Raw genomic sequence first — 14,111 nt, forward strand, 5'->3', positions numbered from 1 at the left:
GGTTAGAAGGAACAATTTCAGCATATTGTTCATTGTGTTAATATGTATAAAAAGCATACTTGGCTGGATCCCAAAATGTCCATGAAAGTCTGCTTTGTTAATCCACAATTTCAACATTAAGCAATGTGCTATTGACATTGAGAAGTTAAGACTTTATTCTTTTTTTTGTCCATCCACCCTTTTCTCTTTTATTTAGGTCATCGACATCAGAGTCAGGAACAAGACCTCGGAAACCTTGTAATTGTACAAAGTCTCAGTGCCTCAAGCTGTAAGTAAGATGTTTTGATCATGCTGCCAAACACTGATGTCCAATCTCCACGATACTTTAATGATGCCCCTTCACTTCCAGTATCCAGTATACATTTTAGATTTCAAATTGCAGTATCTTTTCAGTGAATGTTGAACTGCCAGTGTGTCACCTCTGATTCTTTTCCCTGGGGTCGGGGAGTCTAGAACTAGAGGGCATAGGTTTAGGGTGAGAGGGGAAAGATATAAAAGAGACCTAAGGGACAATATTTTCATACAAGGGGTGATACGTGTATGGAATGAGCTGCCAGAGGATGTGGTGGAGGCTGGTACAATTGCAACATTTAAAAGGCATTTGGATGGGTGTATGAATAGGAAAGGTTTGGAGGGATATGGGCTGGGTGCTGGCAGGTGGGACTAGATTGGGTTAGGATATCTGGTCGGCATGGACGGGTTGGACCGAAGGATCTGTTTCCATGCTGTACATCTCTTTGACACTATGATAGGGCAATGAGAGACTATTCTACACGGTTGGATATGAAATGAGTTGGGAACTGTCGATTCAGTTCTTTTATTTTGTAGTGCTTGACCTATTCATTTAAACATACCTTGCCTTTAACTTCTTTTGAGCGGCAGGTATGTTCAGCCAGCCGCTGAACAACTTTACAGTTTAAAGGAAAACTCGTTTCTCAGCATGGATCAATAGTGCAGGTTTGATAATGCCACTCAGGAAGCACTACCCTCATTCAATGCCTGTATTATCTCATCTAAGAACTCAATCACATTTTTCAGACATGACCTGACCTTGACAAAGCCATGTTGACTGTCTGGTATTAATTTATTTTTCTCTAAGTGTATATTTACTTTGTCCTGTATTATGGTTTCCATCAGTTTGCCCATTGTGACATAAAGCTGGTAGGCTTTTGGTTTCCTGGGTTATCCTTTGTCCCTTTCTCAAATAATGGTGTCACATTTTCAATCCTGTAGTCCCCTGGGACTAACCCTGAGAAATTGAGCAGAGAAAGTCCAGGAGAGTTGAGACATAGATTGATGTCAGCAAAGGTGAGGGAAATGAAGATATTTGTGGGGAACTTGTAACAGAGGTTGGTCAAGTAAGGAAGACCAGTGTCAGTTTTCACATGAGTAGAGAGGAAGATAAAATTCTCAATAAACAAGTAGAACACAAAAATAGGTAAAGCATAACAACTAAGCATCATGAAAAGTCTAGTGGCAACTTGCATCAAAGGTACAGAATAACTAAATTGCACAAGAGCTGTCTGGAGTTTAATTATCTGATGATAATTGCATTTTCTCAGCATAAAATTCATTAATTAAAATTTCTTGTTCTTAATATTCACCAAGATGTATTTTTAAATATTCTTTACATGCAACTTTTAAAGGAAGTAGGATTAACAGAAGCGAGTGAGCTCATTGAAGAAGGTGAAGTTGCCAATTGATAAGTAGTGCAGCTGAGACTTGAGTTCGTTCTAGAACCTCTATTTCTTTAGGAAAAATGTGGTGGTGTGTAATATGTTTTATTTTTTAAAAAAGAGCAGAACATTGAATTGAATTAGCTTTATTGTCACGTACTCAAATGAGTACAATGAAATGTTTGCAAGTCACATTATGGGATTTTTTAGGTACCAAGGGACCTCGTTACAGATTTTTAAGAACAAATTCTTTTGGGGGGAGAAAAATGGAAAAATACTGTTTCCCATCCAGTCCACGCCAGCAACTAGCCTCCAGTAACCAAAAGAGAGACTTCCACTGCCCTGGACCCACTAACATAGGAGTCACCACACTTTAGGCGTTATACTCATAGTCAGGTGAGCATGTGTCACCATGTTGACAAATGTTTTTTTTTCTAGGTTTTAGTCACACCAAGATGATGGTAGGTTAATCTACTTACAAGGTTATAGATCACGGCAACTTGGTTTTCAGGAGTGAACATTCTCAAGAACAGTTTGACACATGCACATAATTTAATGCATACACTGCAGGATGAGCAGAAAACTCCCCAAATCCTCAATGTTGATGCCATAATTTTTGTAATGTTAAAAGCTGCTTTTAATTCATTACTATCCTAATTTTTGGAGTGAGCCACGGATGGGTCTGATTTGCTGAGGTTTTGCTTTTCAGAGGATGTACATCTGAACATTTTCAATTATTTCCCATTGTTCACTTACAGTCATGGCTTTTAGACTACTTATTCAATTAACTTTTAACTAGTTCTTCTGTCAAACTCACATAATTGCTTTAAGATTAAAGATTTATGTTTGTGTTTGGAGTACATCAACTTCTGACTTAACATGCAATTCAATCCATATTGTATGACTTATGTAATATTCTAGGTTTTAGGATCACAATTTCCAAAAGGCCTTTTACTAGGACATTATGAATTAACCTTGATTCAATACAAATACCAAATCTTAGATTAGCTTTATCCCTAGTCTGTTCTGCATCATATTGCTCCAAGAATCTGTTATAAAAACATTTCATAGTTCCTTTGTTAGAGCACCCTTGACAATGTGATTGTCCAGTCAAAAACAAGATTCAAGTCCACCACAATTATCACATTGCCTCTATTACAAGCTATAATGAATACTTGCAAATGCCGTGTGCAACGTTATAACTACTGTTAGGGGTTTTTAAAGTACTCCCCTCAGTTGTCTAATTCCTGCTATTCCTAATTTCATAAGTTGATTTTACTTCATGATCATCTGAGGCCTCTTATTAAGACCTTCTGTCATCTTTTACTACTACGGCTCCTTAGCCATTCTGCTTGTCTCTCAAATGTTGTAAACCCTGGAATATTTATTTTCCATCCTTGAATACATTGTGTCTGTCATGGTGTCTAGATACATGCCAACGCATTAGAATCAAGAATAGGATACTCATCCCCTCAAAGCTCCTCTGCCATTCAATAAAATTGTGACTGATATGATTTCTCCACATTCCTGTCAACTCCCTGATGATATTGACCCCCTTGCTTATCATTTACTTCACTTTGTAACTACATTTTGCCAATGAATTGGTTGATATGCAACTGATATCAAATTTGATCATTTAAGTGCTACATGTGACTTATTTCCCAGAAGAACTTTGTCCCCCAAAAAGTTCACAGTTAAATGTACCATACAGCAGGTTGAGCACCAAAATCTTAAAGTATGTTTGTTTTTATTTTTAAAAATTAATGAATATTTTAAAATGATTTTTAATCAACCTGTTGTGATACACCTCAGGAGCAAGTTGAGACTTGAACCCAGGCCTTCTGGCTCAATGATTGACACATTATCCCTGCACCAAAAGAGCCCTAGATTGTGTCTAAGTGTAGATTATTAGGTGCATGTCAAGAATAAGGGGTTTCAAATTAATCAATTTAGTGCTGCAGTCAGTTCAATCGGTCGTCACATCACTCAGTTTTTGACAATTTTCAAAATATTTTCACATTACACAGAGCATGCAAGTTGCACAGAACACTTGATGCTAAAATAATCATTGTGCTTTACCATTTGTATTGTTTATTGTTTCATGATAACTTTGCTTTCTTCCTTTCTTATATGGAAGCTGTAGGGGTTACCCTGTCTGCTTGTAGGCAAAAGGGAGGCTACAGGTGCTGGAGATCTGCAGTCTGCACAGCTGCCTGACCTGCTGTGCTTTTCCAGCACCACTCCTGTCTGCTTGTAGCCAGTAATTCTTTCAGCCCACTGAAATGATGGAGAAACCCCAAGGCAGACTCCATTGGTATTCCCTTAGCCAAACGACAGATGGGAGATGAGTGCAAGGAAGGAAACTCTGCTGCCTCTTAAAATCATTCAGAAAGCATCAAATTTGATGTTCACAGCTGAATTGTGGGAACTAAGCTGATCACTTGTCATGCTGTCTGCATTGAGTAGACTGTGGCAGACACAAACTGCCTCATTTTACTAGATCAACGTAAAAACTTAGTAAACCTAAAATACATAATAGCCACCCTTATTAAATCTCTGATTTGCGTATATTACAATGTTTTTATAAAATGTGAGCTAAACCTCCAAGCTTTCAGGAATGGTACACAATATGACAGTGATGAATTCCTTAGTGTTTTAAATGTATTTGTGGACTTAATATATTTGATATTCATGTAAAATTTCACCTTTTCATTTTAGATACTGTGATTGTTTTGCAAATGGAGAATTTTGCAATAACTGCAATTGTACTAACTGCTTCAACAATCTGGAACATGAAGCTGAGCGGCTAAAAGCAATAAAGGTGAGGTGCTATACTTGTAGTTCTTGAATTTAAAGATGCAACATTAAAAATGTGCTTTGTCTGACAAGTGCAGAAAGTTCTCAGTGTTAATCTTAGGATTCTTTCTGCCCAGGATGTCTGCCAATCTCACCAATCCACTTTCATCCTGTTTACCCCACCCACCAGTACACATTTTAAACTTGACTTGCGAATCAACAATTGTCACTATTTTTTTGCTTTTCCCTCCAGTGAGCCTAGCTAACAATGCATACAGGATTGCCAGATGTGTGTAGGTTTAGAATCATGGTTGGGCTACACCCGTAACTCAATAATTTAAGTTCACATTTGAGGAATGACCACTCGGTATTAAAGATGCATGGAATCTTGAATTTGTAATGACAAGTCATGCAGGAAAAGAAGAGTGGATTAGACGATTGACAGAAAGAACAAAAATTACTATTAACAATTTATTTTCTTGGCTGTTGAGTCAGATGTGATTTTTGGGGCTGTGCATGAACTTGGTTGTCATGACTTTGAATAATTCAATGTGGTTGTAACCAATGGAGCACAGATCCGAAATAGAATTGCTGATGAATATTTTTCCAGTCAACTCCACTGAATATGTTGTCATGCAGTGATGTAAGAATTTCATATATTTACTTTTACATTTCAAGGAGAAAGAGCTTGGTGGCTAATTTTCTTTTCATTGAAAGCTGGGCATGAAATATGCGGGCCAAAATTTGTTGAAATACTCAAAACAGGAAAAGTAAGTGCCTTTACTCCTGGTTGAATTCATGGTCCAAAAATAAAGCTAACTTGTACCCAGCTTAGGAAACTTTCCATCTTGAGGTCCTGTACAGACCAAATTGAAACACATTTTGTGGAGGTATTGGTCTGGGGTGGACAATGTCAAAAATCACATGACACCAGGTTATAGTACTAATAAGTTTATTTGAAATCACAAGCTTTTTGAGTGATGCCCCATCATTGGGTGAAGTGAAGAGAGCACTCAGGCACAGATTTAATGATCAGAGATGTAAAGGTCATACACATGGTGTGAGTAAGTGTCGACAGGCCAAATGATAGGTCTCTGAAGGTGATCAAGAGTGTCAGATGGTGTGAGTAAAGTGTAAATAGCTGAATATCAATAATTACAAAAATAAAGGGTGCTGGAAACAATACAAATGACTGGAATAACATGCTAATTGAAAGTCGCATGCCAAGGGTCTAACCAGAGTAATAGGTAATCACAAACTGTACAAACTAAGGTGGAGAGATCATGTGGACGGCATGGTGGCTCAGTGGCTCATAGCTTCAGCAACCTGGGTTTGATTCCAGCCTCGGGTGACTGTCGTGTGGATTTTGCACATTCTCCTGTGTCTGCGTGGGTTTCCTCTGGGTGCTCCGGTTTCCTCCCACAATCCAAAGATGTGCAGGTTAGGTGAATTGGCCATGCTAAATTGCCCATATTGTTCGGGAATGTGTTAGGGGTAAATGTAGAGTAATAGGGAGGGGAATGGTTTTGGGTGGGATACTCTTCAGAGGGTCAGTGTGGACTTGTTGGGCCGATGGGCCTGTTTCCACACTGTAGGGATTCTGTGATCTCTTCGATGACAACAAGTTCTCAAGGTGATGGTGGCAAAACCGACAGTAAGGAAGATGTCACAGAACAGTATGATGGGATCAAATGTAGCACAACATTAACCCAAGGTCATTATCATGGATATGGGATGATTGGAGGCTGAATGTCCTTAGCCACTGAAGTGTATCCCAACTGGGAGGGAACTTTGCTGTCTGGCGATTGTTGCATGGTGTCCATTTATCCATTGTCTTCACATCTGCATGGTCTTGCCAATATACCAAGCAAACACACTTAGATACCCCAATGTATCAAGCAACAGACCCTGTGTGAGAACCTCTCTGGTTATGTCGAGGGCATCTTGAAACCCACTGTATGAGGAACCCCCAGCTTCTATCCCGACACTATAGACTTCCTACAGAAACGTAGCACCCACAGACCAGTCAAACCAGGAATATTCCTTGTCACAGTGGATGTTTTGGCATTCTACATGAGCGTCATAAACCCATCCACTTCCTCTTGACCACAACGTCTTCATCTTTGACAACTAGCTCTTCATCTCAGACACACGCAACAACCATGTGGACCAAACGTTCACCACAACATGCCAATGTTTTTGTGCACAAGTTCAAGCAAGACTACTTTGCACAGGACCTCCGACCTGCACGATATGCCAGATACATTATTGACATTTCCTTCCTTTGGACTCATGACAAGGAATCACTGATATCATTGCGTAGTCATTTCAAAAAATTTTATCCCACCATCACACTTGCCATTGAGTACTCTTCAGAATCAGTCTCATTCTTGGACACGCACATCTCCGTCAAGGACACCTCAGTACTTCACTCTGTCACAAGCCTGTGGATAACCTCATGATTTGCACTTCTCGAGCTTCTATCCTAAACATGTTCAAGAAGCCATCCCCTACAGATAAACCCTCCGCATGCGTAGAATCTGCTCAGACGAGGATGAACACAACAGACACCTAAAGAAGCACTCATGAGAATAGAATATGATGCTCAACTCCATCACCAGTCCCGACATACCACAATGAAAAATCACAATGACCTTCTAAGAAGGCAAACACAAGATATGACTGGCAAAGTACGCTTCGTCATCCGGTACTTCCACCAAGCGGAGAAACTATGCCATGTTCTTTGCTGCTTTCAATGTGTCAACGACGACCAATCTCTTGCCAAGATCATCCCTACCCTCCACTTTTTGCCTTCAAACAACCACCAAGCCTTAAACAGACCATTGTTCAGAGCAAACTACTCAGCCTTCAGGACATCATCGACCACAACACCACACAACCCTGCCATGCAACCTCTGCAAGATAGGCCATATCATCAACATGGATACTACCATCACGTGGGAACACCACCCACCATGTACTTGGCAGATATTCGTGATCAGCCAACGTTGTCTACCTCACATGTTGCAAGCAAGGATGCCCTGAGGCATGGTACATTGGCGTGATCATGCAGAGACACTAAGACAACAGATGACTGGACACCATGCAGCAATCGTTAGACAGGAATTCCCTTCCCAGTAGGGAACACTGCAGCGCACAAGGATGTTCAGCCTCCAATCTTTTGGGTAAGCATCCCTCAAGGCAACTTTTTGAGATACACAGCAATGCAGAATCCTGAGCAGAAATTGATGATCAAGTCCATATAGATGAAGGTGGCCTCCACAGTGATCTTGGATTCATGTTGTGCTGCATGTAACCCCACCATACTGTTCAGTATTTGTAAAATCTTCCTTACTGTCCTATTTTGATCCCATCACCTTGATAACCTATGATCTCTCTACCTTAATTAGTTTGTACGGTTTTAGATTACATGTTACTTTAGTTAGACCCTCAGAATGTAACTCTCTTCCCGAGCATGTTGTTCCAGTTGTTTGGTTTATCTCCAACATTACCTTATTTTTGATTTTTTTGTAATTATATCTCTGCTTCAATTAATCAGATTATGGGTATTCCCTCCACTTGTTATCTGCTTTTGACAATTTACTCACACCGAAACTTGATCACCTTTGGACGCCTATTATTCAGCCTGTCGACACTCCACTCATGCCATTTGTATGATCTTTTGATTTTTCTGATTATAAAGTCTGTGCCTGAATGCTGTCTTCACTTCACCTGCCAAAGGGGCAGTGCTCCGAAAGCTTTTGATTTCAAATAAACCTTTTGGACTATAACCTGGTAATTTTTGATTTCAAAACATTTTGGCAGAGGAAGCCATTTGGAAGTGGTTGTGATGTGGATTTGGATTCTGCTTGGGAAGAGACTTGGAATTTTATACACTCCTGTTGCCTAGAACAGGGTCTCTCTCAGATGTTTAACAACTCTATTTCTAATTTCTTTAGAAGCTTAAAATACTTGGCAGATACTCATAGTTTTTGTTGGTCTGTTCCTCTCTTCACATGTTGATTCCCTCTCTGGTCAGGAGGCAAGCTGCTGTGGTTGCTGCTGTATCCCAATATGCCTATAGGTAGGCTGGATAGTGAGGTCCCCCAACTCCTGCCAGGCTGGATTCTTATACCCTTCTGGCTACCTTTTGGAACTTTCCAAGATTTGACCAATCAGAAGTATCAAATTAATTGGCTTTATCACTTTGAAATGCTGCTAATAGTTCTTGTTGGCTTGCTTAACAACAATCCCTTTGCTCTTTGGCCTGGAAGTCTGGTTCCATCTCAGAATATACAGCTGATCTTTTGTCATACTGAAGCATGTCTGCCCCGTGCATCAAGTGCTTGTTTGTCAGGAAGGGTTAAATTGCCCTTTTCACACTTCCTAATGTATTCTGGGGACTCTCTGGTTCGATTGTCTGGGTGCTGATCTTGCAAGGACTTGACGCCTGACAGAATCGTCTGTTTTGGCTCGGGCATTCCCAGCATTTTTTTTTTGGGTCAATGTTTGACACCCTGTTTATTTCAGTTGCTGCCCCTGTATTTCTGGCCTCCCTCCTTAATAATTTTTCTCACTTTGAGCTGTCGCAGGCTACTACGCTCCTTTCTACTTTTTTTTTTGCTGTGCTTTCTTCTTTCTTTCAGTACCTCAGTCACCTCTTCTATTCTTTAGTGTGTCCACTCATTGTCTTTCAGTTGAACACACTGCCTGTGGTGTTCATGACTTGGAGGTGCTGGTGTTGGACTGGGTGTACAAAGTTTAAAAATCCCACAACACCAGGTTATAGTCCAGCAGGTTTATTCGGAAGTACTGGCTTTCGAAGTGCTGCTCCTTCATCAGGTGATTGTGTCTTTCATCAATCACCTGATGGAGTAGCACTTTGAAAGCTAGTGTTTCCAAATAACCACCTGTTGGACTATAACCTGGTGTTGTGGGACTTTTAACTTCCCCTGTGGTGTGACCACCTCCTGGAGCACACAATTGAATGACTATCACAATCTCTGCTCCACAGTGACTGCAGCCATCAATCAAGCTTCAAAGGCCCGAGTTCAAGCAAATGGAGACATATCTTTTACGTTTCACCCAAGACCCATGAAATATTCAGGTTCCTATATAGCTCAGGAATTACAATAGCTGGTCTCAACTACCCATCCATGACTTTTTTAAAAAAAATCACTAGTTCCTCTTTTTAAAATCTAGTTAGTAGCTTGCTGTAAACATTACAATCAGGTGAGGAAGGGTCTAATGGTTCCCCCCCTGCCCCATCCTCGTTTGACTGTAAAAGGCTTGTGCTTAACAAGGATGTTTGCCCAATTCAGTTAGTAACTGTTTGCATGCCCGTTAACGTGAAAGAACCAATAGCACAGGTTTTCTTGAGCTTCAAAGAGATCTGTTTTATTATACTCAAACGAATGTAAGTAAAATAATGAAGCACGCACCAATTTTCATATGTATTGCGCACACGTGTATTAGAATTGAGAAGGATAGGTTTACCAGATTACAGAAAAAAAAATGTAATCAAGCATAGAGTTTATAATTTGTTGATATGGCTTGTTTTAGGCTACATTTGGTCGTTGTTGTTTCGGAAATACCCCTGTGGAGTTGAATTCATTCCTTAATATTGTTTTGTCTGCCTGGGGACTTCTCTATCCCCGTTTAAATACAAACATATATGTTAGGAGTAGAAGTAAGCCATTTGGCCTTTCAAACTTGCTCTGCCATTTGATGAGGTTGTGGCTAATCTAGTTGTGTTCCAAATTTCCATCTATCTTAATTAATGTTTGATTCTTGTTAGGCAAAGGAATCAATCTACCTCTGCCCTAAAAAAAAAAGTAAAGCCCTCAACTCCCCTCCTTCTGTTGAATGTTTCTATTATATTCTATCCACCAGGTTTTGTTGACTCACTTAACCTATCTGTATCAGTCTGCATCCTTGTTACATCATTTTCACAACACACTTTCCTTCCTATCATTGTGTCAACTGCAAATTTAACCACCATACTTCAACCTAAGTTTTTAATACAGCTTGTAAAATAAAAAGGGCCTAACCCATCTGTGGGACCCTACTTGTCATATCCCACCAATCTGAAAAAGATCCATTATGCATACTGTTTCCAGCCAGCCAATCAATCCTCTCTCCAAGAATCCAGTTCTTTATTTTTCTTTTAAACATAATCACCAAAATCACCCAATTAACTAATTAATCTAAAACAAATTACTGGCACTGCTCACCATGGCAAACAACGTAGCTGCTTTTTATTTTGTAAAACCCCCCTCCAAATTGCTCAACAAACTAATTAAGCAAATAACAACAAACACTGCCTATTTGGGACAGTTTCACAACAATCAAGACAAAATAGTTTTGGTGGAAGAGGGGGATAATGTACTCTAGTCCCCATATGCCTTTCTGTCTCTCAAGGTTTCAAAGGTAGAAATCGGTTCTTGATACTTTCTAATCAGTCCAATCAGAGGTAAGATTATTTTTTTTAATCAATAACCTATTCAAACCTGTTACTACACATCTCCTGGAAAAAGTGAGGAGCTCTTCTGGTTGACCCTTTTCTGTCACAAGGTGGTGCAGTAGTAACGTCACTGGTCTGCTAACCCAGAAACCAAGACTATTGTTCTGGGGACATGGGTTCAGTTTGGCAGACAGTAAAGTTGGAATTGATGAGAAATATCTCGAAGACTGGGCTGCAGTTCGATGGGTAAGAAGACCCAGATTTGAGTCCCAACATCTCTAGATAGATTGTTTGGTAAGATATTCAAGTTGACCCTGAAGGAACCTGCATTTCTAAACTTGACACTCCCTACAATTCTAATATCCTTGTTTGCTTCAGAGAACTTGGCTTTCGTGCCTACATAGTTGTTCTGTTTCAATTTTAAAATACTAGTCTTAGTCGCACTCTTTTCCTTGTGAACTGAATGCAACATTTAATCATATTTTTAATTGCTCCTATCTTGATATGCCTTTACTTTTGAGGTCGTTTAGTTTGTCCTGTCACGTCAGGTCTCTGCTAGTCATTTTTAGGATGTTCTTGTTTCAGCCAATTTTTCTTTAACCCTGTTCCTGCTTTGGTCATTTTAAAGTCAACGGATTCATTTTGACCATCTTATTTAACAGCAGCTCTTAACCATGGCTTTACTGTTGCTGAATCCTTCACTGTCAACATACTGAGGGTTATCATTGACCACAAACTGACCTGGAACAGCCAGGTAAATAACATAGCTACAAGAACAGTTCAGAAACTAGGAATTCTATGGCAAGTAACTCACCACCTGACTACTTCATAACTTGTCTGCCATCAATAATGTCACAGTCAAGAGTGTGATGGAATACTGTGCACTTGCCTGAATGAGTGTGTCTCTCAACAATACTCAACAAAATTGACACCATCCAAGAGAAAGCAGCTTACTTGATTAGGATCCCGTCCACCAAATTGAATATTAACTTTGTTCACGACAGCCGCACAGTAGCAGTGGAGTGTATCATCTACCAAATACATTGCAAAATTCACCAAGGCTGCTTCAGTTGTGACATCTGCAGTAGAGAGCAGATGATGTATGGGAACACCATCTGGAGTTCCCCTCCAAGAGTCACACCATCCTGACTTGGTATTACATTGCTATTCATTCACTATTAGGTGAAAATCCAGGGAATGCATCCCTAACAGCTCTGCGGGTGTCTTTACATACCAAGGATTACTGTGGTGAAAAAATGCAACTCATTCCCACTTGCTCAAAGCTAATCAGAGATGGCCAATAATTATGGTCTAGCCAGCTATATCCGTATCTGGTGAACAAATTAAGAAAAAAGCTTGACCCTTCTTAATTTGTTAGCTTTTCTTTAGCCACTTTAATTCATATGGTCCCTATTGCCTCCTGCAGGTCTTTTGATCCTTCCTCAGTCCATTTAGAATTGTCTTGATCTTACCAACCTTCTCAGTCTCTTGCCGAGTAGTCTTTCAGCTAGCCAAGTCATTTCTTAGCACGAGGTCCACCCTTTACATGGACAATGGCTGGGATCACATCCACTGTTACCAGCCTGACAACTACCACGCTCTGCGAGTAAACTTTCATTAAAGGCACCTCTCCACACTTATCTGTGACCCCATTGGTATTCACTGAGCTCTCGGCCAGAAATTTGACAATTCCTGCTACTAACAGAATCTGAAAACCTCCAATATCTCAATTTACTGATCCCCTTCTCCAGCTCTTTTTGAAAAACTTGTAGCTCAATTTCCCCCCTAAATCCAGCATGCTGGCTTTGTTTTACATATTCACTGTTTGACACAAGAATGTTTTTGTGACATTACTATTAATTTTAATCATTCCCTTTACAGTTACTCAGTTTTAATACTCTTATAAATGCATTTACTGTTATACTCGACCCCAGTTCAAATTATTGATTTCCTGGTTTGTGGTTTATTCTAATGCCTTAGTTTACAGAGGGAAAGTTACAAAGAAATACTGAACAACCATTTGGCTGCTTTCCTGTGATGTCACACCTTATTTTCTCTCTCTTTTGAATGCCAGCTGTCCACTCCCAACCTAACTGTGTCATGGCACTGGACTAGTACTCTTAGGCCTCAAGTCATCACTGTTTATCCCATCCTGGGTTTCACTCTGACTCTATTCCTGCTGCTTGGCAACTACTTAATACCTGAAGACTGTTGGGAACAGTTTTCTTGTTCATGCAAATACTGACTAGTTGTCCTTCACATTATCATTTTCAAGTTTTTGAAGGCTTGCTTCACTCTCTCCTATGACATGAAGTATTTATTAAATATGAACATTGTCTCCTTAACTTTAGGTGCTTTTATGCATTTTCTAATACATTGAGTACAATATTGCTTCATATTACTCATTACAACATTTTCTTTTGTTTTTGATTTGGTGGCTGCTCCTGTAAATGATGTCGTGGAGTATGTTTTACATGGGAATTCATGATTGATTTTTGTGCACATCCTGATAAAGTGCAATTTTTGTTTCAGGAAAAATTCGAGCTTAAGTAATTTTGTGAATGGTGCAGTTTGTTTATGATGGCTCTGTGCTACATTTATCTGCAATATGCAATATTGAGATGTGAGAAAGATGCAAGGACTGTCCAGATAAGTTGATTGTTAGCAAACACATGGCCAATGAAGAATAGCAAGGGTAAATATTAATTTAAACATTTCCGTGTGAAAAATAAGAGTATTATTTAAATGAAGAAATATTAGGAAATGTGGATTACAAAAAATATGGATGGTCCTTGTACACCAGTCATTTGAAAGTAAACAGGCTATATGCAGCAAGTAATCAGGAAGGTAAATGGCATGTTGACCTTCATTGTAAAACTATTCTGAGTTCAGAAGTAGGAATCATCAAATCTCTACAGTGTGGAAGCAGGCCTATCAGCCCATTGAGTGTACACTGACCTTCCAAAGAGCGTCCCACCCAGACACAGTCTCCCTAGCTTGCATTTTCCATGGCCTTGAACATCTCTGGACACTATGGGCAATTTAGCATGGCCAATCCACTAAATCTACATATCTTTTGGATCATGGGAGGAAACCAGAGCAGCTGGAGGAAACCAATGCAAACATGGGGAGAATGTGTAAACTCCACACACAGTCGGCCAAAGGTGGAACCAAAC

General features: G+C 39.7%; 1 protein-coding gene across 3 annotated transcripts in view; it reads left to right on the forward strand.

Moving 5' to 3' along the window:
* Positions 1 to 14,111, forward strand: part of lin54 (lin-54 DREAM MuvB core complex component) — an 88,087-nt gene that overhangs the window by 51,502 nt on the left and 22,474 nt on the right. For all 3 annotated transcript variants that reach the window (XM_043695198.2, XM_043695199.2, XM_043695203.2), the window contains 2 exons: positions 197 to 268; positions 4,395 to 4,497. In XM_043695198.2, the coding sequence (XP_043551133.2) occupies positions 197 to 268; positions 4,395 to 4,497 (175 nt within the window). The remainder of the gene's footprint in view (positions 1 to 196; positions 269 to 4,394; positions 4,498 to 14,111) is intronic.

Source organism: Chiloscyllium plagiosum, unplaced genomic scaffold (genome assembly GCF_037043375.1).
Source record: "Chiloscyllium plagiosum isolate Xiang-an unplaced genomic scaffold, Cpla_swu_hap1 HiC_scaffold_1, whole genome shotgun sequence".
Lineage (NCBI taxonomy): Eukaryota > Metazoa > Chordata > Chondrichthyes > Orectolobiformes > Hemiscylliidae > Chiloscyllium > Chiloscyllium plagiosum.